A 27,920-nucleotide genomic window follows, 5' to 3' on the forward strand; every position below is an offset into this window, starting at 1 on the left:
CTGACCAAGATCAAAGTGAGTGGCAGGTGACACAGAAAAGAGGCCTGAAGAGAGAAGAACCCAACCCAGGAGAGAATCGTTTGCTTTAGCCACATGTGTGTGGCTAAGGGCTTCACTATTTCTTTAGTGGGTGGGGAAGTGAGGCTTGTATACTTGATAAGTGTGTTTATGTGTGTGTGTGTAAGATAACAATTCAGAATATTCAATCCTTATTTCATTGGGTTTTAGTTTAGGTTTAAAAGCCTAAACTAGGTTTAAAAACCTTTTCCTGCTTTAATAAGGTTTTTGTATAAAGACCCTTTTTGGATCCCTTCTCAGCCTTTTGGCTAAGATCAAGTATAGTATCTGTTCTTATCAGTTTAAGTTCTTATCAGACCCTTTTGGATAATGTCATATGTAAGTGTTTAGACAAGGTTAGACTTAGTTAATATATGTGGGCAAGTTATCTGCTTATATGTCTAAATATCATTTTTAAAAAGTTAAAAAGTCAAACTGTAGTAAAACATTTGATATTGCCCCGGTGTTAAAAAAAAAAACTCAACATGTAAAGATCTATCATAAATTGATAAGAAACACACTACAATAATAAGAGAAGAAATAGGTAGAAGACATGAACTAGTACTTTACTATAGGAGAAGGATAAATGGCAAATAAATAGGAAAAGAGAGCACTCCAGCTAGTAATTAAAGAAATTAAGCCCCACTAAGTGTCATAAGGTAGTGGAATTCTCCAAATAAGCAATCCATTCATTACTTTTTTGAAACAAGACGACCATATCAAACAAAAGGCAGGCTAAAAATGCATACTAGAAAAATTTTTGAACATCGATGTGTACTAAGTATGATACATTTACCTTTTAAATCAACATGGGTTGGAAAATTATAATTACTAATTTGCAGTGAGTCTTTTATATTCCAATATTGTTTTTGTAAACATCAATTTGTACATTTTTCTAATAAATTCTATCCTCAGAAATGTTTAGAAATACGATGAAAGATTTACATGCGTAGATGTACATAGCACCATAGTGGAGGCATATTTCCATGAAGGAGACTAGCAGAGAGGCATGCTGTCAGAAGAACCATGCAGATGGACCCTTATAGTTTTCTCCCGCTCAACTTCTTTTTTTTTTTAAAGATTTTATTCATTTATTTGAGAGAGAAAGAGCACACATGAGAGGGGGGAGGGTCAGAGGGAGAAGCAGACTCCCTGCCGAGCAGGGAGCCCGATGCGGGACTCGATCCCGGGACTCCAGGATCATGACCTGGGCCGAAGGCAGTCGCTTAACCAACTGAGCCACCCAGGCGCCCTCTCCCGCTCAACTTCTTAAACATGAAAACGTAGATAACCTTCTGAAAGCCTCAGATCTGAGAAGGAGGCCCTCACAAGACAGGCTGTGTCCCCAAAAGAGGATTTATTAAATTTGGAGGGAAAGACACTCCAGCTGAGTTTGATGGCTGCCCAATGCCCTGTTCTCTTAGCAAATGTCATCATCCATCTAAGAAAGGCACTCCAACCAGGGCCCTTTTGGCTCTTGTTCTAAGGGCACAATGAGAACATTGCTTGATTCTTAATTATAAGTAAAAGAAACCTACTAACAGATTTAAGCAGAAAGATTTTGAGTAGAATATTGGGCAGAGGTCTGGAGAACTAAGTTCTGAAATGTGAAAGTATGATGAAGGCTAGATAGCTCTCAGGACTCCAACCACATCCTGCATAGAAAGAGTCTAATGCAGATACTGAATCCTGGGTATTCCTGCCTCAATGAGAGCTGCCCTTGAAAAATGGATATTGCTACCACAGTTACTGTACCACACAAATAGATTTACCACTGTTTGTCTTCAAAGCATTACTAGTTTCAATTAAAAAATCTGGTGCTGATGTAGATAATGAACAGAGCTTCAACAGAGGAAACTTGGGTCATTAGTATCTGATGTGTGGCTTCAAATTGTGGGAGGTTTGTTCTGCCTCCCACAAAAATTCATATGTTAGGGAACGCTCTACCAGTGTTACCAGTGTGACCAATTCATTATTTTTTCTAAAAGTGACGAGAGCCTATTGACTAGAAGGCAGATTAAAAACAAACATTGGGAAATGTTATTAAATGTTGAAGGAAATGTATTAGGAAAGAAATCAAAACAAACAAGTGGTGTTGGGAAAATTGGACAGCCACATGCAGAAGAATGAAACTGGGCCATTTCCTTACACCACACACAAAAATAGACTCAAAATGGTTGAAAGACCTAAATGTGAGACAGGAGTCCATCAAAATCCTAAAGGAGAACACAGACACCTCTTCGACCTCAGCCACAGCAACTTCCTGGAAACATCGCCAAAGGCAAAAGAAGCAAGGGCAAAAATGAACTATTGGGACTTCATCAAGATAAAAAGCTTTTGCACAGCAAAAGAAACAGTCAACAAAACCAAAAGACAACTAACAGAATGGAAGAAGATATTTGCAAATGACATATCAGATAAAGGGCTAATATCCAAAATCTATAAAGAACTTACTAAACTCAACACCCAAAGAACAAATGATCCAATGAAGAAATGGGCAGAAGACATGAACAGACATTTTCCCAAAGAAGACATCCAAATGGCCAACAGACACATGAAAAAGTCCTCAACATCGCTCTGCATCAGAGAAATCCAAATCAAAACCTGAATGAGATACCACCTCACACCAGTCAGAATGGCTAAAATTAACAAGTCAGGAAATGACAGATGTTGGCAGGGATGCAGAGAAAGGGGAACCCTCTTACACTGTTGGTGGTAGTGCAAGCTTGTGCAGCCACTCTGGAAAATAGTATGGAGGTTCCTCAAAAAGTTGAAAATAGAGCTACCATATGACCCAGCAATTGCACTATTGGGTATTTACCCCAAAGATACAAATGTAGGGATCCAGAGGGGTACGTGCACCCCGATGTTTATAGCAGCAATGTCCACAATAGCCAAACTATGGAAAGAGCTAAGATGTCCGTCGACAGATGAATGGATAAAGAAGAGGTGGTATATATATACAATGGAATATTATGCAGCCATCAAAAGGAATGAAATCTTGCCATTTGCAACGACGTTCATGGAACTGGAGGGTATTATGCTGAGCGAAATAAGTCAATCAGAGAAAGACATGTATCATATGACCTCACTGATATGAGGAATTCTTAATTGCAGGAAACAAACTGAGGGTTGCTGGAGTGGTGGGGGGTGGGAGGGATGGGGTGGCTGGGTGATAGACATTGGGGAGGGTATGTGCTATGGTGAGCGCTGTGAATTGTGTAAGACTGTTGAATCACAGACCTGTACCTCTGGAACAAATAATACATTATATGTTAAAAAAAAAAAGAAGATAGCAGGAAGGGAAGAATGAAGGGAGGGAAATCTGAGGGGGAGATGAACCATGAGAGACTATGGACTCTGAGAAACAAACTGAGGGTTCTGGAGGGGAGGGGGGTGGGGGGATGGGTTAGGCTGGTGATGGGTATTAAAGAGGGCACGTACTGCATGGAGCACTGGGTGTTATATGCAAACAATGAATCATGGAACACTACATGAAAAACTAATGATGTAATGTATGGTGATTATTATAGCATAATAATAAAAAAAATTCATAGAATGCATGAAAAACACTAAATTCAAATAAATTAAGAGGAATATAATGTATAATTAAAAGTGTGGACCCTGGAGTGTCCCTGTTTTGGTTTCAAAACCAATTCTGCAACTTGCTAACTTACTAGCTATTGCAACTAACCACCCAATAACTGGGAAAGTTATTTAAAGATTTTTTGCCTCAGTTTTTTCACTTGTGAAATGGTACACAAAGCACGTCAAAAGAAAGATGACGCAGACAAAAATTCATGGACTTAAATACATTCTTAAAAAAAATAATGATAATAGATGAATTAAGTCTTTAATTCAAAAAGTCAAGAACAGGAACATAATCCTTTAAAAAGGAATTAATGAAGATAAGTAGAGAAATTAATGAGCTAATAAATGTAAAATGTAAAAATAATTGAATTGATAAATAAAATGGAACTGTTTATTTAGAAAAGAAAAAACACCTGAAATAGATTAATTTTTACACTTTAATTTTTAAAGCCTATTGTAATAGAATGTAGAAAATGTATACATATATATACACACATATCTATACACACACACACACATATATATATATATAAATATAGTCAGTTAAAAGGCAAACTGATAAAACAAAGTTTGTACATATGCTGAAAAGGATTAATTTAACAGAGTTTTAGAAATCAGCTTGAAAAACCTATAAAGTCCAGTAAAAAATAAGTAAAAGACAATTTTCAAAAGAAAAAAAATAAATAAGGATTTGAGCACCCCTAGTGAATAGCTTAGGCAAGAATCACCATTCCAGAATAATGCCTTAGTAAAACTTTTTTTTTTTCTGGCCAAGTGGGTTACATACCTATTGTAGAAATCTGGATGCCAACCTAGGAAGCTTCCATGAAAATATCCATCATTGAAAGCTCTATGCTATGGAAATTATGGGTATCTGATGACAAAGCTTCTCATATTGAGGCTCTCTGAACTTCAAGGAGATTATCTTATTCTACAGTGCATGTGTTTAGCCAACCTATGCAATAAACATTAATAAATACATCCATAATTTAAGAAACTGAGTGAAATAGATGGAATGAAAAGGGCAAAATCAGATTAAATATATATAGAAGAAATATGTAAATATGGGGCTTTACTGTCTATATTTCTGTTTTATAGGCTTTGTCTCATGGACCAAATTTGAGAGCAGTTATAAACATGTATCGTAGACAGATCTATCATGTTAAATATCGACTTGGTCTTTGGAGGACAAGACAAATTATAAACTTTGTAGAACTAGAGGAATGGATGGACAGAAAAAAGTGTAAGTGATACCGTCATTTCTGGTTTGATTTTAAATTTGGAATTGATTTAACCATTGGAATTTTATATATAATTTACATGCAATTACCCCTAGACACCATAGGTAGATCTATTTTATATTGCTGAAACCTATTTGCATTTTACTTATTTTTTAAAAGTTTTAAAAAAAGTTTTATTTAAATTCCAGTTAGTTAACATGCAGTGTAATGTTAGTTTCAGGTGTACAATATGGTGATTCAATACTTCCATACAATATCCAGTGGCTATTTGCATTTTAAAGTGATGTATATTTGATTTAATTTATTAGGATCCTGTGTTTATAAGCAAGAGATAACCCATTCTAGTTAACCAAAGCAAAAAGGAAATTTAAAAGAAAAATATAGGAAAGGTAGCTAAAGAATCAGCTTTCACACAGAACTCAAAACAGAACTACTTCAGGGCACCTGGGTGGCTCAGTTGGTTAAACATCTGCTTTCTGCCCAGGTCATGATCCTAGGGTCCTGGGATCAAGCCCCACATCCAGCTCTCTGCTCAGTGGGGAGTCTGCTTCTCCCTCCTTCTGCCCTTCCCCCCCTGCTCATGCTCTCTCTCTCTCTCTCATGCTCTCTCTCTCTCAAATAAATAAATAAAATCTTAAAACAAAACAAAACCCAAAACAAAAAACAAAAAACAGTGCTACTTCAGAGATTTAGAGATCAAAAAAGAAAAACCTCTTTTTGCCTTTGGGAGATAGATAAGCTATTATCATTTTAAGACTTTTGTGTTTCTATGCTTTAAATTCAAATTCCAAGGAGAGAGCACCTGATTGGTTTAATTTGAATCATGAGTCCAACACTCTGCCATGGGAAGACAGAGAACTTTGCTTGAGAGTTGAACAGAAGCTCTATCCGTTGGGGGAGGAGTAGCTCCCCAAAGGAAAACTGCATATTGCTAACATAAGAATAGCTAATGGACACCTAGCAGACTAGATAGAAATCTATTATGTATGTGTTGCTTGTTAGTGCTGAAATTCTGTCCACAGAACAATTTCCCTAATATATATCTTGGATTCCTATTATATTTAATGAATTTACATTGCTTAGGATTAGGATGGAGATTATAGCCAGTGTCTTGATTAAAAAAATAATAAATGAGGACTTCTTGTTTCTGGTTCCACATATAAGGAGCTTGGAAATCCCCACTCCATCTTAACAATAAGTAAAAAAGCTGAACAGACTGAAAATTTTACTTTTTTTCATGGGTTTATAAGAGAAGAGAAGCCACAGGGCAAAAAACTGCCCCAAGATTAAAGAGACAGACACACAAATACAGGGAGTTGCAGCTTCCCAGAGCAGAGACTCATGAGTAGAAATGGATGTGGGAGGAAACAAGTGTTGGCAAAGATGTGGAAAAAAAGGAACTCTCATACACTATTGTTGGGAATGCAAACTGGTGCAGCCGCTGTGGAAAACAACATGGAGGTGCCTCAGAAAATTAAAAATAGAACTATCCTATAATCCAGAACTAAAACACTACTGGGTATTTACCCAAAGAATATGAAAACACTAATTCAAAAATATATATGCATCCATATATTTATTGTAGCATTATTTACAATAGCCAAATTATGGAAGCAATGCAAGTGACCATTGATAAATGAATGGGTAAAGAAGAAGTGGTATATATACACTATGGAATATTACTCAGCCATAAAAAAGGAATGAAATCATGCCATTTGCAACAACATGGTTGGATCTAGAATAAATGCCAAGTAAAATAAGTCAGTCAGAGCAAGACAAATACCATATGATTTTACTCATATGTGGAATTTAGTAAAGCAAATAAATAAGGAAAAAAAGAGAAAAACCAAAATCAGACTATTTAGAGAACAAACTGGTGGTTACTAGAGGGGAAGTGGGTGGGGGGATGGGTGAAATAGGTGAAAAGGGGACACCTGGGTGGCTCAGTCCGTTAAGCGGCTGCCTTTGGCCCGGGTCATGATCCCAGAGTCCTGGGATCGAGTCCCACATCGGGCTCCTTGCTCAGCAGGGAGCCTGCTTCTCCCTCTGTCTCCCTCTGCTTGTGCTCTCTCTGTCAAATAAATAAAATCTTAAAAAAAAAAAAAGAAATAGGTGAAAAGGATCAAGAGTACACTTATCACGATGAGCACTGAGTCATGTAGAGAATTGTTGAATCACTATATTGTACATCTGAAACAAATGTAACACTGTATGTTAATTATACTGGAATTAAAATTAAAAAAAAAGAAATTGATGTGAGAACCAGTGCCAGGCAGGAAAATTGAACTGTCATTGACAATAGTTGGAAGCTCAGTGTGAACAATTCAGAGAGTTAAAAACTCCAGGAGGACTCAGTCATAAGACCACCACAGTATGGTGATATTTACTTCCAGGAGCTTGACCAGATTCCCACAGTAATTGTCAGAGAAAGGGAACCATTTTGAAATTTGCCAGAGCACACTCTTCTTAAGAAGGCCTACCTTAAGGGGAAACTAGTTAACCAGAGCCTAGCCTACTGGCTTTTTTTCAGAACTTAACTGACCTGGTGAAGAGAAATACCCAATTTCAGTCCACTTTGGCCATCCTGTCCCACCTATAGGGGGAAAGAAAAAAACCAAGAAACACTTGTATAGTTCACAGTTCAGAGACACAGGGTCACTAAGAGACTACATCCTAATCATAGGTCTATGGAACAGTTCCTCCCATACCTTACTACCACATTACTAAAGGTCCATTTACAATAGTCCCCTTTGCCTGTTATAATGTCTGGCTATTAAGAAAAAATTGTAAGGTGTACAAAAAGGCAGAAGACACAGTTTGAATAGACAAAGCAAACATCAGAACTGGACATGGCGGGGATGTTGGAATTATCAGACCAGAGATTTAAAACCACTATGATTAATACACTACAGGCTCTAAAGGATAAAGTAGACAGCACGCAAAAGCAAGTGGGTGATGTAAGCAGAGAGATGGAAATCCTAAAAAAGAACCAAAAAGAATGTTAGAGATAACACTGTAATAGAAATGAGGAATGCCTTTGATGCACTTATTAGTAAATTGGACATGGCTGAAGAAAGACTGTCTGAGCTAGAGGATAAATCAGTAGAATCCTTGAAAACCAAAAAACAAAGAGAACAAACACTGAAAAAAAAAAAAACAAAAACCACCTGAACAAAATACCCAGGGGCTATAATATAAGGATAATGGGAATACCAGAAGGAGAAGAAAGAGAGAAAATAACAGAAAATAATGACTGAGAATTTCCCCCAATTATTCTTGGACACCAAACCACAGATTCAAGAATCTCAGAGAAGACCAAGCAGAATAAATTCTGAAAACTACACTTATTTTGGTGTAGGCATTATCATCTTCAAACTACAGAAAATCAAAGATAAAAAAAAAATCCTGAAGGAAACCAGATGGAAAAACACCTTGCCTATAGAGGAAGAAAGATAAGAATTACATGCAATCTATTAGTAACCATACAAGCAAGAAGAAGGGAGTGAAATATTTAAAGTGGTGGGAGAAAAAAAAAACACACACCTAAACCTAAAGTGGTGGGAGAAAAAAAAAACCTGCCTAAGAAGAAAAGAACAAGGACACACATTACTAATATCAGAAAAAGGGGATATTTCTATAGATACTTTGGACATTAAAAGGAAAATAAAGGAATACTATGAACAACTCTACGCTCACAAATTTAATATACTAGATGAAATGGTCCAATTCCTTGAAAGACACAATCTGCTAAAACTCAAACAAGAAGAAAGAGACAATCTGAATAGGCCTATGTCTATTAAAGAAATGAGTTGATAATTGATAACCTTCCAAAACAGAAAGCACCAGGCCCAGATGGCTTCACTGGTGAATTCTACCGAACATTTAAGGAAGAAATTATACCAATTCTCTATAATCTTTTTAAAAATTATTTATTTAATTATTTAATTATTTAATTACTTGAGAGAGAGAGAAAACATGTGAGCGGCGGGGGGGGCAGAGAGAGAATCTTAGCAGGCTCCATGCCCAATGTGGAGCCTGACATAGGGCTCTATCTCATGACCCTGAGATCATGACCTCAGCCAAATTTAAGAGTTGGACACTTAACTGACTGAGCCATCCAGGTGCTCCAATTCCTTATAATCTTTTTCAGTGGTTAGAAGCAGAGGGAATATTTCCTAACTCATCCTATGGGGCTAGCATAAACCTAACACCAAAAATAGGCAAAGATAAGAAAACTACAGACCAAAATCTCTCTAAATATAGATGCAAAATCCTCAATAGAATAGAGCAAATAGTAGCTATCCACATGCAAAAAAAAAAAAAAAATCTAAACACAGACCTTCATCCTTTACAAAAATTAACTCAAAATGGATCATAGACCTAAGTGCAAAAAAATGAAACTTCTGGAATGTAACATAGGAGAAAACATAGATGATCTTGGATATGGTGCCTTTTTAGATACAACACTAAAGACATGGTCCATTAAATAAATAATTGAAGATCTGGATTACATTAAAATTAAAAACTTCTTCTTTGCAAAAGATAATGTTAAGAGAATGAGAATACAAGCCACATGCTGGGAAAAATATTTGCAAAAGACGCATCTGATAAGGACTGCTATTGAACATATACAAAGAACAACTCAGGAATAATAAAACAAACAACTTGAATAAAATTGAGCCAAAGACCTCACCAAAGAAGATATACAGATGTTAAGCATTTGGAATGTTCAATATCATTGTTATTAGGGAAATGCAAATTAAAACAGCAAGATACACTACACACCTATTAGAATGGCTAAACTCCAGGACACTGTCAGTATCATATACTGGGATGTGGGGCAACAGGAACTATTATTCATTATTAATGAGAATGACAATGATACAGCCATTTTGGAAAACACTGTGGTGGTTTCTTATAAAACTAAACATACTGTTACCATATGATCCAGCAATCATGCTCCTTGGTATTTATGCACAGGCATTGAAAACTTATAGGCACACACAACCTACACATGGATGTCTATATCTGTTTTTCATAATTGCCCAAGCTTAATAGCAACCCAGATATCCTTCAGTAGATGAATAGATCAATAAACTGTGGTACGTCTGGACAAGGGAGTGTATTTAGAGCTAAGAAGAAATGAGCTATCAAGCTATGAAAAGACATAGAGGAATCTTAAATGCATATTATTGGGGCACCTGGGTGGCTCAGTCATTAAGCGTCTGCCTTCAGCTCAGGTCATGATCCCAGTGTCCTGGGATCGAGCCCCACATCGGGCTCCCTGCTCCGCAGGAAGCCTGCTTCTCCCTCTCTCACTCCCCCTGCTTGTATTCCTTCTCTCACTGTCTCTCTCTCTCTGTCAAATAAATAAATAAAAATCTTTAAATGCATATTACTAAGTAAAAGAAGCCAATTTGAAAAGTCTATATACACTGTATACTTCCCAACCATATGACATTCTAGAAAAGGCAAAACTATGGAGAAAATTAAAAAACTTGTATTCACCAGGAGTGGATGGGGTGGGTGGGGGAGGGATGGATTGGCAGAATATAGAGGATTTTTAAGGCAGTGAAATTATTCTGTACAATACTGCAATGATGGATACATGTCATTATGTATTTGTCTAAATCCATAGAATGTGCAACATCAACAGTGAACTCTGAGGTGAACTGTGGACCTTAGTGATTTTGATGTGTCATCCTTAGTAACAAATGTATAACTCTGTGAGTGATGTTGATAATGAAAGAAGGCTATGCTTATGTGGATGTAGTGGGTATGTGAGAAATCTCTGTACCTTCTTAAAACTACTCTTAAAAAATTGTCTTTAAAAATAATAAACAAAAACCAACAAAATGATGCAAGTAAATTATATTTAATTGAAATAAGCATCTTTCCACTTTATAATGTAAAAGTGCTACATTTTTGGTATAGTTTCATCTAATCATAAAATATGCATTTCACAATGGACTGTACATTCCATGAAGACAGGGACTGTATCTATTAACATTCTTTAATGAATAGCCACTATTAACAAATGCCTGGCTTATCAAAGGGCTCAGAAATATTTGTTTTTTTTTAAGTTTTTATTTATTTATTTGAGAGAGAGAGAATGAGAGACAGAGAGCACGAGAGGGAGGAGGGTCAGAGGGAGAAGCAGACCCCCTGCTGAGCAGGGAGCCCGATGCGGGACTCGATCCCGGGAAATCCAGGATCATGACCTGAGCTGAAGGCAGTCGCTCAACCAACTGAGCCACCCAGGCACCCTCAGAAATATTTGTTGATAGTTTTCATTAACTTTATTACTTACGCTAAAATTATATGCCAACAAATATTTACAGATAACCAGAATTCTTTGAGTTAGAAGGACTCCTTTTCTGTGGCTAGAGGTTAGGGAAAGAAGTCAAAGAGATTCTATGCATGTCACGGAATTAAGCTAGATCAAGTAACCCAGTCCCAACAACTTGGTTTCCAGAGAAAAGGGCAGAAAGAAGCAAAATGTTGGAGATGAAAAGATGGGAAGAAGGGAGAAAAAGAAAGCAAGTGAGAGACAGAAGCAAAGAAAGAGAAAACCTTTCTCTCATTGGGAAGCTGCTAGGACTCCTTTACTTAAAAATCTTTTAAAAAAAGTGATTTGAAGAATTACCAACTAAGGCATCCATTTGCACTAAGGGTTAAAGTAACTCTAGAGTCCACAGAATTTGCAAGTTATTTTTTTGCCTTTATGTTCCTCAGAAAATTCTCCATCCCTTCCATATGTGGATTGCTAATTGGGTGATATTTGGCAGGTATCTATCTTTACACATTTTTAAGAATCTTTCAATGACCAGAAAATTTCATTTAATTTTCATGATTTAAGTTTTATATTGACCCTGATTAAACCTGCCTAAAATATTAATTCTGCTAGTGTGTGGCTGAACATTTGCTTTTCAAGCATAATATAAAGGTTAAGCACATTATTGTCTATTAATATAGTTACATGGCCATAATGTTAATATGTCTCTTAGTTTGATCTAGTGAGAAACATCTAAAACTGATTGAATGAAAAACTAATAAAGGTAAATATACTTTTCAAGGACAAATATATTTCCTTAACCAGAAAATTAAAAGTGACATTCTTTGTGTGCTAGTTTGGATTTCTCCAGAATCAGACCCTGAGACAAGAATTCAAGTACAACTAACTTATTTGCAAGTAGATCCCAGTAAATACTGTTAGTGGAATGAATTAAGACAGGGAAGGGGTAGAAGTCAAAAAAGAATGCCTTATCAGACCGATTACCATCAACTGGAGCTTGATCCCTCTAGGGAACATTGTAGGCAACTTTCCTTAAGTGCTGGGCCTTTATCCACCAACTCCCAGTTGAGGGAGGACCAGTGGCTAAGGGCCAGTGCATTGGGGGTCTTAAGTCCCTGGCACTTCTGCTCAACATTTGCTGCACAGGTGGGCAGAGTGGAGTCCTGCAACCAGAGGGAGCCCTGAGGCAATAAAATGAGATGCTGGCGAGTGAAAGTAAGGGCAGCAAGCACAGAAATGTAAGGGACAAGGCCATATGGATGGGGCATCAACAGCAACTGCTCTAGTTTGCTTATTAGAAAAGAGAGAAAAAGCCATAGATATTCTAAATATAAATTTATTTTGCTGCTTTGTTTCAGGATCTGTAATAGTGGCTTATATTTAGGCAATCACTCAATATTTCTTGAATTTGTTGATGTCTCATGACTGCCACCTCCACTGAACAAACAAATGAATAAACGGAAAGTCGAAAGTCCATGTGGTTGAGCGTCAGGATCATACACTGACTCCTGTTAGAAACCACTCTAGTGCCCTTTGTCATTTGGAGCCCATACTTCAGAGCTAAGCCTGTACTGAGGCAGACTTTGTCATCCTGTAAATGCTGATTGACAATCACCTTCATGGGGCCAATCCATCATACCTGAGAGTGGAGACTCAGTATTACCTTTTTGAAAAGAAAAAATAAAAGGTTTATGGAGAACTACACTTACAAAATGTATGCATCCGTTTTCTTGCTTATTATCTAACCCCCGTTACTGCCAAGTATGAGAGATAGGTAAAGGATGGCCCTACTGAGTGGTTTTCTGTGGAAACCTTGAGCCAAGAGTGGCAAGATCACTCAAATCCAGTGACCTTAAACCAGGAAGGAGGAATACATGAAGTTAGGGGGCAAAAGTAGACATCATTCCATTTAGGGGCAAAATCAGAAGTAGAATAAGCAGTCCAAAGGATAATCACCAATACAAGTAGCTAGAATGTAGACAGAAGCCAAAAAGAGATGAAAAAATTAGGGGAACTAAATAAAAATGATTACTTAGATGGGTCAGTAGAAGTCAAGCCCCCAGAAACCCTGACATCAAAGCTATGTCTTATGCTTTAGTTTGAGCCTTGATGTATGCACTGTCCATGGGCAGTTGTCATATAAACCAGACCAGAGGATGCCAGTCTTCTCTTTGGGGAAACAGGTCTAAATCTTGACTACTAGGGAATGTGGGAGGGAGAAGCATGCTCCATTTCCTTCTAACCTTCCCCAGGAGGCTGACATAGTGCTACTCTAATCACTAGACATACAAATAAAACTGGAGGGAAACCTTCTTTGAATTTAGATGAAACTTTCTGGTAGTTTGTTCTTGACATTTTATTTATAACAAAAAATATTTCATTTTGTCTCTTTCTTTTAGTCTATGAAACAATGTTTGCTAAGAGAGAAGATTGGCAAGGATTAGAAAGAAGTGAGCTCCTCAAGTTCTTCAACGACTGTGGTCATTTCCCAACCCAGCAGCAAATTGACGAGGTTTGGGACCTGGTCCATAGAGGCGAGTGGTTTCCCATTTCTTACCTTCTTTTCCCTTTCTTTGCCGTTCCCTTTTCTTCTCTTACTTAATTTAAATATAATTTAAATTTAAAATAGTCCCATTTTTCTTTTTCCATTGAACTTGTCCTATAAATCCGTTTCCTAAAATTTTTAAAATCTTATTTTAATGTATATGAAAGGAGAGATTTAAAGGACAGGTAAAAATAAGTTAGTACAATACAGTTCTTTTTTTTTTTTTAGAGGGGTGGAGGAGATGATTTTAAGCTTTTAAGATATTAATACATTTTTTGATACAACATAAGTTATACCTAACTCAGTATATTTTAAGCCACTATATTTTAAATACTGATGCTAAAAAGCTTTCTCCTGGATAGTTAGATTGGGTACTGAAGAACATAGCCAAGTTTAAATGTTTAAACATTGTAAACTATTTCAATAAAATAGAATTTTACAGTTAAAAATAATTTCTTTTCTGAACAGTAAATAGGTGAAAGGATAGTGTTGTTTGAGAATATTTAATAATTTAAATGGAACAACATCCCTCCCTTCTCTAAAGACTGGTAAGGGGGTGTAAATTGTCACCAAGATGTGGGAAGTCTCAACAAATTTTCCTTAATTCCTTAAGGTTCTTCTCAGTGTCTGTGACCATACTAATGCTATGGCTTGCTGTTAGTTCTAAAGATGATGGATGATGTATCTACAATTTAATTGAGAGAAAAAGATAAAACATTTCAGGACCCTTTTAAAATACAACAAAAGAGGGGGCGCCTGGGTAGCTCAGTCGGTTAAGCATCTGCCTTTGGCTCAGGTCATAATCCCAGGGTCCTGGGATCCAGATCGAGCGAGCCCTGCATGGGGCTCCCTGCTCAACAAGGAGCCTGCTTCTCCCTCTCCCTCTGCCCCTGCCCCCCCCACTTGTTCTCGCTCTTAAATAAATAAATAAATAAATACAAGAAAAGGGCTCACATGCCAATAGAAAGATGATTAAGGTCAGAGTGACAAGGTTGAAGTTTCCTTATAGGTTTGAAGTTCTCTTTCTTAGTTAGTTCTTAGTTTAAATTTACCTAATTTATTACCTATGGACTTTGCTTTGCCACTGCTGTATCCTTAGTACCTAGAAGAGTTTTCTAGACTCTCAATAACTATTTTTTCATAGACTGAAAGAGGCATCGAAATTGCTTTAGGCTTTACTAGTCATGACTAGACTGTTTAAGTCATTTTTTTCCTGATGACAAAAACCTTGAATGTTTATTATAGAAAATTTGGGAATCTAGAAATATACAAAACTGCTAAGAAGTAGCAATTATAAACATTTGATGTCTATCTTTCTAGGTTTTTTCTGTACATATAATGTTATTTTTATGAAAATTGAGATTATTTTCTTACTGTTGTACCTTTGAATTGATTTCATTTTACTTTATAATAATAATAATGAAAAAATTAAGCAGCAAAATAGCATGAATTAGACATTTCAGAAACTTATACTGATTAGTGTTAGTAACTTAAAATGTAATTTTTTTTTCAAATTAATAGTTTCACGGAGATATTTCCGTCCACTGATTATTTTGGAGTACATCATAAAGACATATTGAAAGTGTGGCTCTGGAATTAGCTTTCCTGGGTTTAATTCCTGGCTTTACCACCTACTAGCTGTATGTCTTCAGACAATTTATTTATCTCTCCTGTTCCTTATTTTTCTCAACCATAAAAGGAAGATAATGCTATCTAAGTCATTGGACTGTTGTGAAGTTTAAATGAAGTAATTTCTGTAAAATATGTGTCCCAATATAAGTGCTCAGTAAAGTTTGCTATTATTATTCTTAAGTAATTCTTAAGTATACTTAGTTATTTTTATTATTTTTTATTTTGAAAATGTTCAAGTGTTAAACTATTTGTATACTGATTCATTTTATAGAGCTTATTTACTGAATGTTTTCTGTTGGTTTCCACCCTTTCTTTTGATTATCATAATGACCTGTGTGTGAGATGCTCATTTATGTTCATTTTACAGATGAGAGGACTGAGACTTAGAATGAGACTTTTCTAAGCTCACTAGTAGAGTTGGAACTTTATTCCTGGTCTCTTCAAGTCAGACACAGTGTTGTTTCCATTTTACTATGTGGAGAGACTTTAAAAGTCTGTGTTATGAAAGCATAATTAGATGATTAAAACACTCTTGACAGCAAGTACTGCCTTTTATTGATCTTTCGCAGGCTAGCCTAATGCCTTGCGATAAAGTAGGTTTTCTGCGAATGACTGAGTTTATTAAATTTCTTGTTAAAACTAGAATTTTCAGAAGAAAACTTAGTTTAAAAACATATTGTTTTTATTATAATGCCTAAAATTGGGAAGCTTTCTTTTATAGAAAGGAGCCACTCTAACATAATTTCAAATATATGTCCAATTATGTTGCTCCATCCAGTTAAAAAAATTCTTTTGGTACACAAGAAGCTTTCATTTGAAATGGAAATATCCTAACTAATGGAAGAAAAACAGAAAATTTATGGGAAATGAAACTAAATTAATGGTTTTCTACTTGCTTCTTGTATATATTCCATTTTTAAAAGAATCTGATTTTATGCATTTTATATTGTCAGTCATCTTCATTCATACTGACTTCTTTGATTGTGGATAATAGCTCCAGATGTGCAACCTACGCATTTTTTCATCCAGTAGAATATTTCACCTAGTGCATATGTAGTTAATTCAATTGATTAACTTCTTCAGTGTATGACACCAAGTAGGTCAAATTCCTAAAGCTGTCTGTATGTGTTCAGGTATTTTTAGCTCCCCCCCCCTTCTTTATTCTCATTACTATGGTAACAAAAATTTTGTGACTGAGGACAAGATTTTTGTCTGAAATTCTTCCTTTGGGAAAATGAAGCAACTTTAGGCTACATGTATGTGCTGATCTTAAAAGCTGAAGACTATGCAAACATGATATTGTTTGATATTCATTTAAATCTGAACAAATGAAACTAATAACTATAGAATGGCATGTCTGAAAGTCAGGAAAATAATACATTGTGGTTCTATACCATCTATTCTCGTATCTGCCTAATGTTTTAGAAATTTGAACTTTGAAGATTTTCCAGTATTTTTCCAGCATGTAAATAGAACTTTTAGTTTATTTTCTGCAGTTAAAATGAACAGAAAACAACAACAAAGAGAAGTCTCTTTTCACTATGGAGCACTAGACAAAAATCTTGAAATCAGAAACATAGAAGTTCCTTACATGTTATTTAACCTGACATATTTTATGCATCTGAAGAAACTGTGACTTAAAATAGAATGTGAATTATTTCAGGCTCCCTGACTAGTTAGTGGCAAACTATGACTAACTCCTGGGCCTCCTGCTCCTCAGGGCACAGTTTTGTCCACCATAAACAGACAACACTGCATTTTATTTTTTGCTGTTTTAAAAGAAAAGACTTTATTAAATGGGAAACATATAATGATTTTCCCTTAAAATTTTTTTTCATATGAACAGGCACTCTATCAATAAAATTTTAATTATGTAGGAAAGGGATTAAAGAGGATTTAGAGAGATAGTAGAAGATTCTAGGGTAAAAGAAATGTGAGACACTGGCAAATTCTGGTGGTAAAAAAAATGCAGAAGTAAAAAAAAAAAGCACAAGTATTGGAGGTAACACACTACAACAGCCTTATTTTAAATAGCTTCTAAAAAATTTAGCACATTTATTGTAAAACATTTTGTAAATACACACTAAAAACAAGAGATGAAATGAAAAATACTGGCAATTTTATGTTCCAGAATGCCATGAAGCTAGTGACTAGGGTCAACTCGAATAGGTAGTCAGGGCTTATATGGATCCCCTAGTGCCACCATTAACATTTGGGGAGAATATTTGACAATCTTCTTTTTTTTCTTTTTCTTTTGATCACACTGTATATTTATGTTGCTGGTACAAATCTCAGTCCATGAACTCCCTGTTTTTCTATAACAAGTTAATTTTTATTTCTAGCCTCTAGAAAATCGAATGTCAGTCAATCTGACTTTTTGTTCTTTTTTTCTGAGGCTATGGCTAAATAAGGATAGAGGGCATTTATCTAGTGAATAGCACATGGAGTGTCTACCTGATCTGCAGTATCATCTTTTGACAGGCATTGCTTGGTGTATTCATTTGCTAGGGCTGCCATAACAAAATACCACAAACACGGGTGTGGATCATAGATCACTTTGTGTTTATCATACCTGGGTTCATTGAACTTCTTAGATCTCTAGATTAATGTTTTTCATCAAATCTGTCCATTTTTCAGCCATTTTTTTTAGTACATTTTCCTCTCTCTCTTTTCCTTCTAGGACTCTTATTACACTTATATGAATACACTTAATGTGTCCCAGAGGTCTCTGAGGCTGTGTTTACCATTTTTTCAATTTTTGTTCTGTTCTTCAAAATGGATAGTATCTACTGATCTATCTTCAAGTTTACTTTTTCCCTTCAGCTTTCTCAGATCTGTTGCTGTACTCATTTTGTAAAGGTTCCATTTTGTTGTTATATTTTTCAACTCTAGAATCCATTTAGTTACTTTTTTAGATTCTATTTCTCTTGATAATGCCCATTTTTGAGTAATTGTCATATTTTCCTTTAATTCTTTCAATATAATTTATTTCAATTATTTGAGTATATTTATAATAACATCTTTGAGGTCCTTGTCTGCTAAATCTTGTATCTAAGTCCACTCAGAGTTGGTTTTTGTTGACTGTTTTTTGCCTTGAGTGTGGGTCACACTTTCCTATTTATTTGAATATTTCTGTTGAATACTGGACGTTTTAGGTAGTATGTTGTTGTAACTATGGATTCTGGCTTCCCCACTCCAAGGCTTTATTTATTTAGTAACTTGTCTGGACTTAGTATCTGGAATCTGATCTGTCTCCCCTTCGACCCCCGCCAGGTGTTTAGCGATTCATTTCCCTGCTCAGTTATTGTTTTAATTTTTTTTTTTTTAGAGTGGCTTTTCAAAAGTCTGTCTCTGATTCTGTATAATTTAGTTGTCAGCCTGTGATTGGATAAAGTGTTTACTCAAACGCCTTGAGCCCTTAAGGTTTCTACCCTCTACCTATGGGTCTATGTGTGGATTGGGAGGACAATCAGTGTTCAAATGCACTCATATTTTATATCTGCCTCACATTTTATCTTCCACTGGCACTGTTGGGTCTTTCCTATTGTTTTCCAGTTAGCTTGAGATGTGTACAGTAGTTATCAAGCCATTCTATGGCTTTCTTATTTCCAAATCTGCCTATTAAATTTTTGGCTTTCCTGTGGTGGCCCCAGCTGAGATGAATTCAGGCTAGCAGAGCTGCAGCTTCTCTCCATTTATTTCTTATCAAGTGTGTTACATGTACTGTCAATGCCAATGGATGTGGAGTTTTTCCTGCCTCTTCAAATCAATTTAGCTTCCTGGCTTGTTGGTATCTGGTTGGGGGGGGGGAAATAATAATCCTCATGTTAGACATATTGATAGTGGTTCAGGTCTTCATACTCTTGTCATGATCCAATTCAGTAAAGCCTAGTACCTAGTGGTCTACCTCTGTTCACTGGAGAAGGACAGAATGCTCAAAAAATATGGAGACAAGTAAAGGAGTAGAATTCTTAGCACAAAATCAGATTATCTGAAATGACACAATAAAGATGATTTAGGCGTGTGGTCAGTGTTAGGAAAGTTTGGCACCTATCCTAATGGCTATATAATGAGAATGTTCCTTCTACTATCACCTCCACTTACTAATGAAAAGAGTCCCTGAATTGATTTGCCATGAAGATCTTTAGCAGGATTTCATGTATTTGTGTTATAGAACACTGGATCACTTTGGCAGTGCTTGATGTTTGTCCCACCTGGTCTGATGGCTCTACTGCAAAGCTCCCATGAATCTACAGACTCTTTCCATGTGGTACGAAGACATAAAGGTTTTGTCAGTGGTGTCCATAGCTCTTGTAGAGCAGGATGCCACTTTTTTCCCCTGGTATTTTAGTAGATATTTTCTGATGCTTTCAGCCATGTGGAAGGTAAAAACACTTTCTCTTCTCTGATTGATGACGTTAGGAATAAGTCATAAAGTGAAAAGAAATGCATCAGAGCATACTAAATGGATGCCTTCCTTGGTTGTGGCAATCCAGAATCTTTTTGGATAAAATTGTTGTTGCAAAAATATTCAACAAATACATTTTGAGCACTTTATATGTTCTGTGAAATATATTGTGGTTCAAGGTCTCAAAATCCACATAATAACTGGAGGGACATGCGCATATATAACTAGATAAATACAATGTAAATATTTATATAACAATAGTATGGAACACTAAGCTGATACAAATATGTTTTAAGTTTGGAAATCAGAGAAGGTTATAGAGAATGTTGAAGATGAGTCAATCATTGTAGGTTGAGTTAACTAGATTATAAAAGAAAGAGATTTCACACATAAAAGAGAGATTGTGTGCAAAACAAATTAGAATTTCTAGGTCAGCTGGTTAACAGCAAATAGTGGAAATCTGTGTCTGCTGGTGGGTAACTGGAGAGGGCTTGGTGTTACTAAAACTTCTGACTAAAAGATGCCAGATCATTCACTGAGATCTAGTTAACAGTGTGGTTGCTTTTCCTTGTAGAATTCTTGTTTTGAATCCCTTAGTCTCCTGTCATCTGCCTATTTGAAATGGATGTTTTCAAATACATAATGCAAATTAGATTTTGGATATAAATCAGTTTTGTATCAGTAGGAGCTATTTAAACATTTTCCCCTAGAGCTTGAATACCCCTGTACAAACTAGAGACCGGACCCTGGGGGCAAAGAGCAACCCTGAAAAATCTGTCTATCATCACCTTGCTTCAGCTACTTAATCCAAGCAGCTGCTCGTACAATTCTGCCTGCTTTCTCCCCTAACACTTTTTGAAGATGGTTCCTGACACTTCGTCTCATCTTTCATTATTTAACTCTGTTAATGCCTTCTTTCCCCCAGCTATGGCTGTGCAAAGCCTGGGAAAGCCTATGCTAATGATACGCCCTGGGAATGATCAGGGCCAGTGAAAGACTTCCCCCCTTTCCCCTTTTTTCTGTCTTCCTGCAGTCATGTGAGTTGTTACTCCAATTAGTAAGTTACTCTAATTAGCCATTCTGGGATTTTTTTTTTTTAAGCCTTTGAGTCTTTTATTGTTTGGGTTGAAATATTTGTACCACTGTTATATAAGCTACATAGAGAATCTGACTAAATTTTGTAATATTACTTAATGCTAGCTATTTTTCTAAAGCCTGTCTGTTTTTGTTAAGTAGAAAATAACCATCTTCAAGAAACAGCAGGAACAGCAGGGGTTTGAGAGTAGTGTAACTTCAATAAAGGTATAATTACTTTCATAAGTCTATTAGAGGGCAAGGCTTTAGGCTCCTTTTGTTATATCACTGTTTATTAAGATTACATACCCGATACTCTTTACGTGCAAAGATCCACTAGCAAGTCTTTGTTTTATATGATTAAATTACTATAATATCAGGAACATGAACTCCCTATTCGGAACATCTTTGCTGGCAAATTTCTGATAAATGAAACATAATATAAAATATTTCATCAGAAATTTTTATGAAATGAAAAATTTTATGATATAGTATAATTATTTCAACATCATAGTCACAGCATTAAAGAGCTTTGTTTTTTTCTGGCATTCCACTTGATCCAGAGTCCCATTAATTCCCTCAGTGAAGTGAAACTTCCAAAGGACTTAAAGTAATTTTCAGCCTTTAATAGTCAAAGGAGTTTTGCAGATCTCACCCAGTCCACTTTATTTTTTTTTAAATTTTTTTATTCTTATATTATCCCCCTTCATTACATCATTAGTTTTAGATATAGTGTTCCATGATTCATTATTTGTGCATAACACCCAGTGCTCCATGCAGAATGTGCCCTCCTCAATACCCACCACCAGGCTAACCCATCCTCCCACCCCCCTCCCCTCTAGAACCCCCAGTTTGTTTTTCAGAGTCCATCGTCTCTCATGGTTCGTCTACCCCTCGATTTCCCCCCCTTCATTCTTCCCCTCCTGCTACCTTCTTCTTCTTCTTCTTTTTTTTCTTAACATATATTGCATTATTTGTTTCAGAGGTACAAATCTGAGATTCACCAGTCTTGCACAATTCACAGCACTTACCAGAGCACATACCCTCCCCAGTGTCTATCACCCAGTCACCCCATCCCTCCCACCCCACCCCCTACTCCAGCAACCCTCAGTTTGTTTCCTGCGATTAAGAATTCCTCATATCAGTGAGATCATATGATACATGTCTTTCTCTGTTTGACTTATTTCACTCAACATAATACCCTCCAGTTCCATCCACGTCGTTGCAAATGGCAAGATCTCATTCCTTTTGATGGCTGCATAATATTCCATTGTATATATATACCACTTCTTCTTTATCCATTCATCTGTCGATGGACATCTTGGCTCTTTCCACAGTTTGGCTATTGTGGACATTGCTGCTATAAACATCAGGGTGCACGTATCCTTTCAGATCCCTACTTTTGTATCTTTGGGGTAAATACCCAGTAGTGCAATTGCTGGGTCATATGGTAGCTCTATTTTCAACTTTTTGAGGAACCTCCATACTGTTTTCCAGAGTGGCTGCACCGGCTTGCATTCCCACCAACAGTGTAGGACGGTTCCCCTTTCTCCGCATCCCCACCAACATCTGTCATTTCCTGACTTGTTAATTTTAGCCATTCTGACTGGTGTGAGGTGGTATCTCATTCAGGTTTTGATTTGGATTTCCCTGATGCCGAGCGATATTGAGCACTTTTTCATGTGTCTGTTGGCCATTTGGATGTCTTCTTTGGGAAAATGTCTGTTCATGTCTTCTGTCCATTTCTTGATTGGATTCTTTGTTCTTTGGGTGTTGAGTTTGATGAGTTCTTTATAGACTGTGGATACCAGTCCTTTATCTGATATGTCATTTGCAAATATCTTCTCCCATTCTGTCGGTTGTCTTTTGGTTTTGTTGACTGTTTCCTTTGCTTTGCAAAAGCTTTTTATCTTGATGAAGTCCCAATAGTTCATTTTTGCCCTTGCTTCCCTTGCCTTTGGCGATGTTTCTAGGAAGAAGTTGCTTTGGCTGAGGTCAAAGAGGTTGCTGCCTGTGTTCTCCTTTAGGATTTTGATGGACTCCTGTCTCACATTGAGGTCTTTCAACCATTTGGAGTCTATTTTTGTGTGTGGTGTAAGGAAATGGTCCAGTTTCATTCTTCTGCATGTGGCTATCCAATTTTCCCAACACCATTTGTTGAAGAGACTGTCTTTTTTCCACTGGACATTCTTTCCTGCTTTGTCGAAGACTAGTTGACCGTAGAGTTGAGGGTCCATTTCTGGGCTCTCTATTCTGTTCCATTGATCTATGTGCCTGTTTTTGTGCCAGTACCATACTGTCTTGATTATGACATATTTGTAATTGAGCTTGAAGTCCGGAATTGTGATGCCACCAACTTTGCTTTTCTTTTTCAACATTCCTCTGGCTATGCGGGGTCTTTTCTGGTTCCATATAAATTTTAGGATTATTTGTTCCATTTCTTTGAAAAAAGTGGATGGTATTTTGATGGGGATTGCACTGAATGTGTAGATTGCTCTAGGTAGCATTGACATCTTCACAATATTGGTTCTTCCAATCCATGAGCATGGAACATTTTTCCATTTCTTTGTGTCTTCCTCAATTTCTTTCATGAGTATTTTATAGTTTTCTGGGTACAGATCCTTTGTCTCTTTGGTTAGATTTATTCCTAGGTATCTTATGGTTTTGGGTGCAATTGTAAATGGGATCGACTCCTTAATTTCTCTTTCTTCTGTCTTGTTGTTGGTGTATAGGAATGCCACTGACTTTTGTGCATTGATTTTATGTCCTGCCACTTGACTGAATTCCTGTATGAGTTCTAGCAGTTTTGGGGTGGAGTCTTTGGGGTTTTCCACATAAAGTATCATATCATCTGCAAAGAGTGAGAGTTTGACTTCTTCTTTGCCAATTTGGATGCCTTTGATTTCTTTTTGTTGTCTGATTGCTGTGGCTAGGACTTCCAATACTACGTTGAATAGCAGTGGTGATAGTGGACATCCCTGCCGCGTTCCTGACCTTAGGGGGAAAGCTCTCAATTTTTCCCCACTGACATTGATATTCGCTGTAGGTTTTTCATAGATGGCTTTTATGATATTGAGATATGTACCCTCTATGCCTATACTCTGAGGAGTTTTGATCAAGAAAGGATGCTGTACTTTGTCAAATGCTTTTTCTGCATCTATTGAGAGGATCATATGATTCTTGTTCTTTCTTTTGTTAATGTATTGTATCATGTTGATTGATTTGTGGATGTTGAACCAACCTTGCAGCCCAGGGATAAATCCCACTTGGTCATGGTGAATAATCCTTTTAATGTACTGTTGGATCCTATTGGCTAGTATTTTGGTGAGAATTTTTGCATCCATGTTCATCAGGGATGTTGGTCTGTAATTCTCCTTTTTGATGGGGTCTTTGTGTGGTTTTGGGATCCAGGTAATGCTGGCCTCATAAAATGAGTTTGGAAGTTTTCCTTCCATTTCTATTTTTTGGAACAGTTTCAGAAGAATAGGTATTAATTCTTCTTGAAATGTTTGGTAGAATTCCCCTGGGAAGCCATCTGGCCCTGGGCTTTTGTTTTTTGGGAGATTTTTGATGACTGCTTCAATTTCCTTAGTGGTTATAGATCTGTTCAGGTTTTCTATTTCTTCCTGGTTCAGTTTTGGTAGTTGATACCTCTCTAGGAATGCATCCATTTCTTCCAGATTATCTAATTTGCTGGCATAGAGTTGCTCATAATATGTTCTTAAAATTGTTTGTATTTCTTTGGTGTTGGTTGTGATCTCTCCTCTTTCATTCATGATTTTGTTGATTTGGGTCATTTCTCTTTTCTTTTTGATAAGTCTGGCCAGGGGTTTATCAATCTTGTTAATTCTTTCAAAGAACCACCTCCTAGTTTTGTTGATCTGTTCTATTGTTCTTTTGGTTTATCTTTCATTGATTTCTGCTCTGATCTTTATTATTTCTCTTCTCCTGCTACGTTTAGGCTTTACTTGCTCTTCTTTCTCCAGCTCCTTTAGGTGTAGGGTTAGGTTGTGTACTTGAGACCTTTCTTGTTTCTTGAGAAAGCCTTGTATTGCTATATACTTTCCTCTTAGGACTGCCTTTGCTGCATCCCAAAGATTTTGAATAGTTGTGTTTTCATTTTCATTTGTTTCCATGAATTTTTTTAATTCTTCTTTAATTTCCTGGTTGACTCATTCATTCTTTAGTAGGATGCTCTTTAGCCTCCATGTATTTGAGTTCTTTCCGACTTTCCTCTTGTGATTGAGTTCTAGTTTCAAAGCACTGTGGTCTGAAAATAGGCAGGGAATGATCCCAATCTTTTGGTACCGGTTTAGACCTGATTTATGACCTAGGATGTGATCTATTCTGGAGAATGTTCCGTGGGCACTAGAGAAGAATGTGTATTCCATTGCTTTGGGATGGAATGTTCTGAATATGTCTGTGAAGTCCATTTGGTCCAGTGTGTCATTTAAAGTCTTTATTTCCTTGTTGATCTTTTGCTTAGACGATCTGTCCATTTCAGTGAGGGGGGTGTTTAAGTCCCCCACTATTATTGTATTGTTGTCGATGTGTTTCTTTGCTTTTGTTATTAATTGGCTTATATAATTGGCTGCTCCCATGTTAGGGTCATAGATATTTACAATTGTTAGATCTTCTTGTTGGATAGACCCTTTAAGTAGGATATAGTGTCCTTCCTCATCTCTTATTACAGTCTTTGATTTAAAATCTAATTTGTCTGATATAAGGATTGCTACCTCAGCTTTCTTTTGGTGTCCATTAGCATGGTAAATGGTTTTCCACCCTCTCACTCTCAATCTGGGGGTGTCTTTGGGTCTAAAATGAGTCTCTTGCAGACAGCATATCGATGGGTCTTGTTTTTTAATCCAATCTGATAGTCTGTGTCTTTTGATTGGGGCATTTAGCCCATTTACATTCAGTGTCACTATTGAAAGATAGGAATTTAGTGCCATTGTATTGCCTGTAAGGTGACTGTTACCGTATATTGTCTGTGTTCCTTTCTGGTCTATCTTGCTTTTAGGGTCTCTCTTTGCTTAGAGGACCCCTTTCAAGATTTCCTGTAGGGCTGGTTTCGTGTTTGCAAATTCCTTTAGTTTTTGTTTGTCCTGGAAGCTTTTTATCTCTCCTTCAATTTTCAATGACAGCCTAGCTGGATATAGTATTCTTGGCTGCATATTTTTCTCATTTAGTGCTCTGAATATATCCTTCCAGTCCTTTCTGGCCTGCCAGGTCTCTGTGGATAGGTCTGTTGCCAATCTAATGTTCTACCATTGTAGGTTACATATCTCTTCTCCCGAGCTGCTTTCAGGATTTTCTCTTTGTCTCTGAGATGTCGGGGTGTTGACCTATTTTTATTGATTTTGAGAGGGGTTCTCTGTGCTTCCTGGATTTTGATGCCTGTTTCCTTCCCCAAATTAGGGAAGTTCTCTGCTATAATTTGCTCCATTATACCTTCTGCCCCTCTCTCTCTTTCTTCTTCTTCTGGGATCCCAATTATTCTAATGTTGTTTCGTCTTATGGTATCGCTTATCTCTCGAATTCTGCCCTCGTGATTCAGTAGTTGTTTATCTCTCTTTTTCTCAGCTTCTTTATTTTCCATCATTTGGTCTTCTTTATCACTTATTCTCTCTTCTGCCTCATTTATCCTAGCAGTTAGTGCCCCCATATTTGATTGCACCTCATTAATAGCCTTTTTGATTTCGACTTGGTTAGATTTTAGTTCTTTTACTTCTCCAGAAAGGGTTTCTCTAATAACTTCCATGTTTTTCTCAAGCCCAGCTAGTATCTTTAAAGTGATGATTCTGAACTCTAGATCTGACATCGTACTAATGTCTGTATGGAGTAGGTCCCTGGCAGTCGGTACTACCTCTTGTTCTTTTTGTTGAGGTGATTTTTTCCATCTTGTCATTTTGTGCAGAGGAGAATAGATTAATGAGAGAACAAAATGCTAGCAGGGTAACAACGTCCTCAGAAAATATACTCTAAACAAATCAGAAAAGACCTGAAGCAGTGGGAAAAGAAAGGGAAAGAGAGAAAAAAGAAAAAGAAGAAAAAAAAGGAAAACGAAAAAGATAAAAACAAACAAAAACAGAACAAAACAAAACAAAAACAGAATGTGATCAAATATGATCAGGCTGGTATATAGATCAGTGCCACACACTAGATTTTGGGTGTATTTTGGTCTGGTAAAAGAAAGTGCCTCCCAAAATTTTAAAGAAAGAAAAACTTATATATGTACAAAAATAAGGGTTGATATGATGAAGGGATGGAATATGACTGTAAAGATGGAAATTATAAAAAATTTTATAAAAGGAATTGATAAGAAGTTGTTTGAAAAAAGAAAGAGGAGGATTAAAAAAAAAGAAAAAAAGGAGAGAATGTGATCAGGCAGGGGAGTAGAAAAAAACCATACACTAGAGATTTAGGTTATATTTTGATCTGTTAGAAGAAACTCTCTCAAAATTTTAAAGAGAGAATAACTTATATATATATGCCAAAAATACGGGTTAACTACTATGAAGGGATAGAATATGACTCTAAAAATGAAAAATAAAAATGTTTTTTTAAAAAAGGGATTGATAAGAAGTTGGTTGAAAAAGGGAAAAGGAAAAATTCAAAAAAAGAAAAAAAGACAGTTAAAAAAAATTAACTTTGAAAGACCTAAGAATCATGGTAAAAAAGCCATGAATTCTATGTGTAGTATTCCCCTAGCGCTGGAGTTCTGCCGTTCTCATTGATCGGTAAACTTGTTCTCGCTGATCTTCTGGGGGAGGGACCTGTTGCCGTGGTTCCCAAATGTCTTTGCCGGAGGCAGAATTGCCCCGCCCTTGCTGGTCAGGGCTATGTCATCTGCTCGGGTTTGCTCTCGGGAGCTTTTGTTCCCTGCAAGCTTTCCGTACAGCTTTGGAGGCAGAGAGTGAAAATGGCGGCCTCCCAATCTCTGCCCCAGAGGAGTCGAGAGCAGTGCCCTGCTCCTCAGTGCGCCCCTGGAGAAAAGCCGCCAGTCACTCCCGTCTCCCCGGTCTCCGGCCACACTCCGTGTTCACCAGGCCTGTGACCGCGCGTTTCTATCTCTGG

At 36.7% G+C, this 27,920-nt stretch overlaps 1 protein-coding gene and 1 pseudogene across 1 annotated transcript in view; both read left to right on the forward strand.

The window, feature by feature from the left end:
- The window catches only part of IQCM (IQ motif containing M), a 367,918-nt gene that overhangs the window by 180,072 nt on the left and 159,926 nt on the right, over positions 1 to 27,920 (forward strand). Inside the window, exons 9-10 of the mRNA XM_044913077.1 lie at positions 4,747 to 4,891; positions 13,584 to 13,718. Coding sequence (XP_044769012.1) covers positions 4,747 to 4,891; positions 13,584 to 13,718 — 280 coding nt within the window. The remainder of the gene's footprint in view (positions 1 to 4,746; positions 4,892 to 13,583; positions 13,719 to 27,920) is intronic.
- Positions 307 to 433, forward strand: LOC123324262 (annotated as a pseudogene).

This window comes from Neomonachus schauinslandi, chromosome 2, assembly GCF_002201575.2.
Source record: "Neomonachus schauinslandi chromosome 2, ASM220157v2, whole genome shotgun sequence".
Lineage (NCBI taxonomy): Eukaryota > Metazoa > Chordata > Mammalia > Carnivora > Phocidae > Neomonachus > Neomonachus schauinslandi.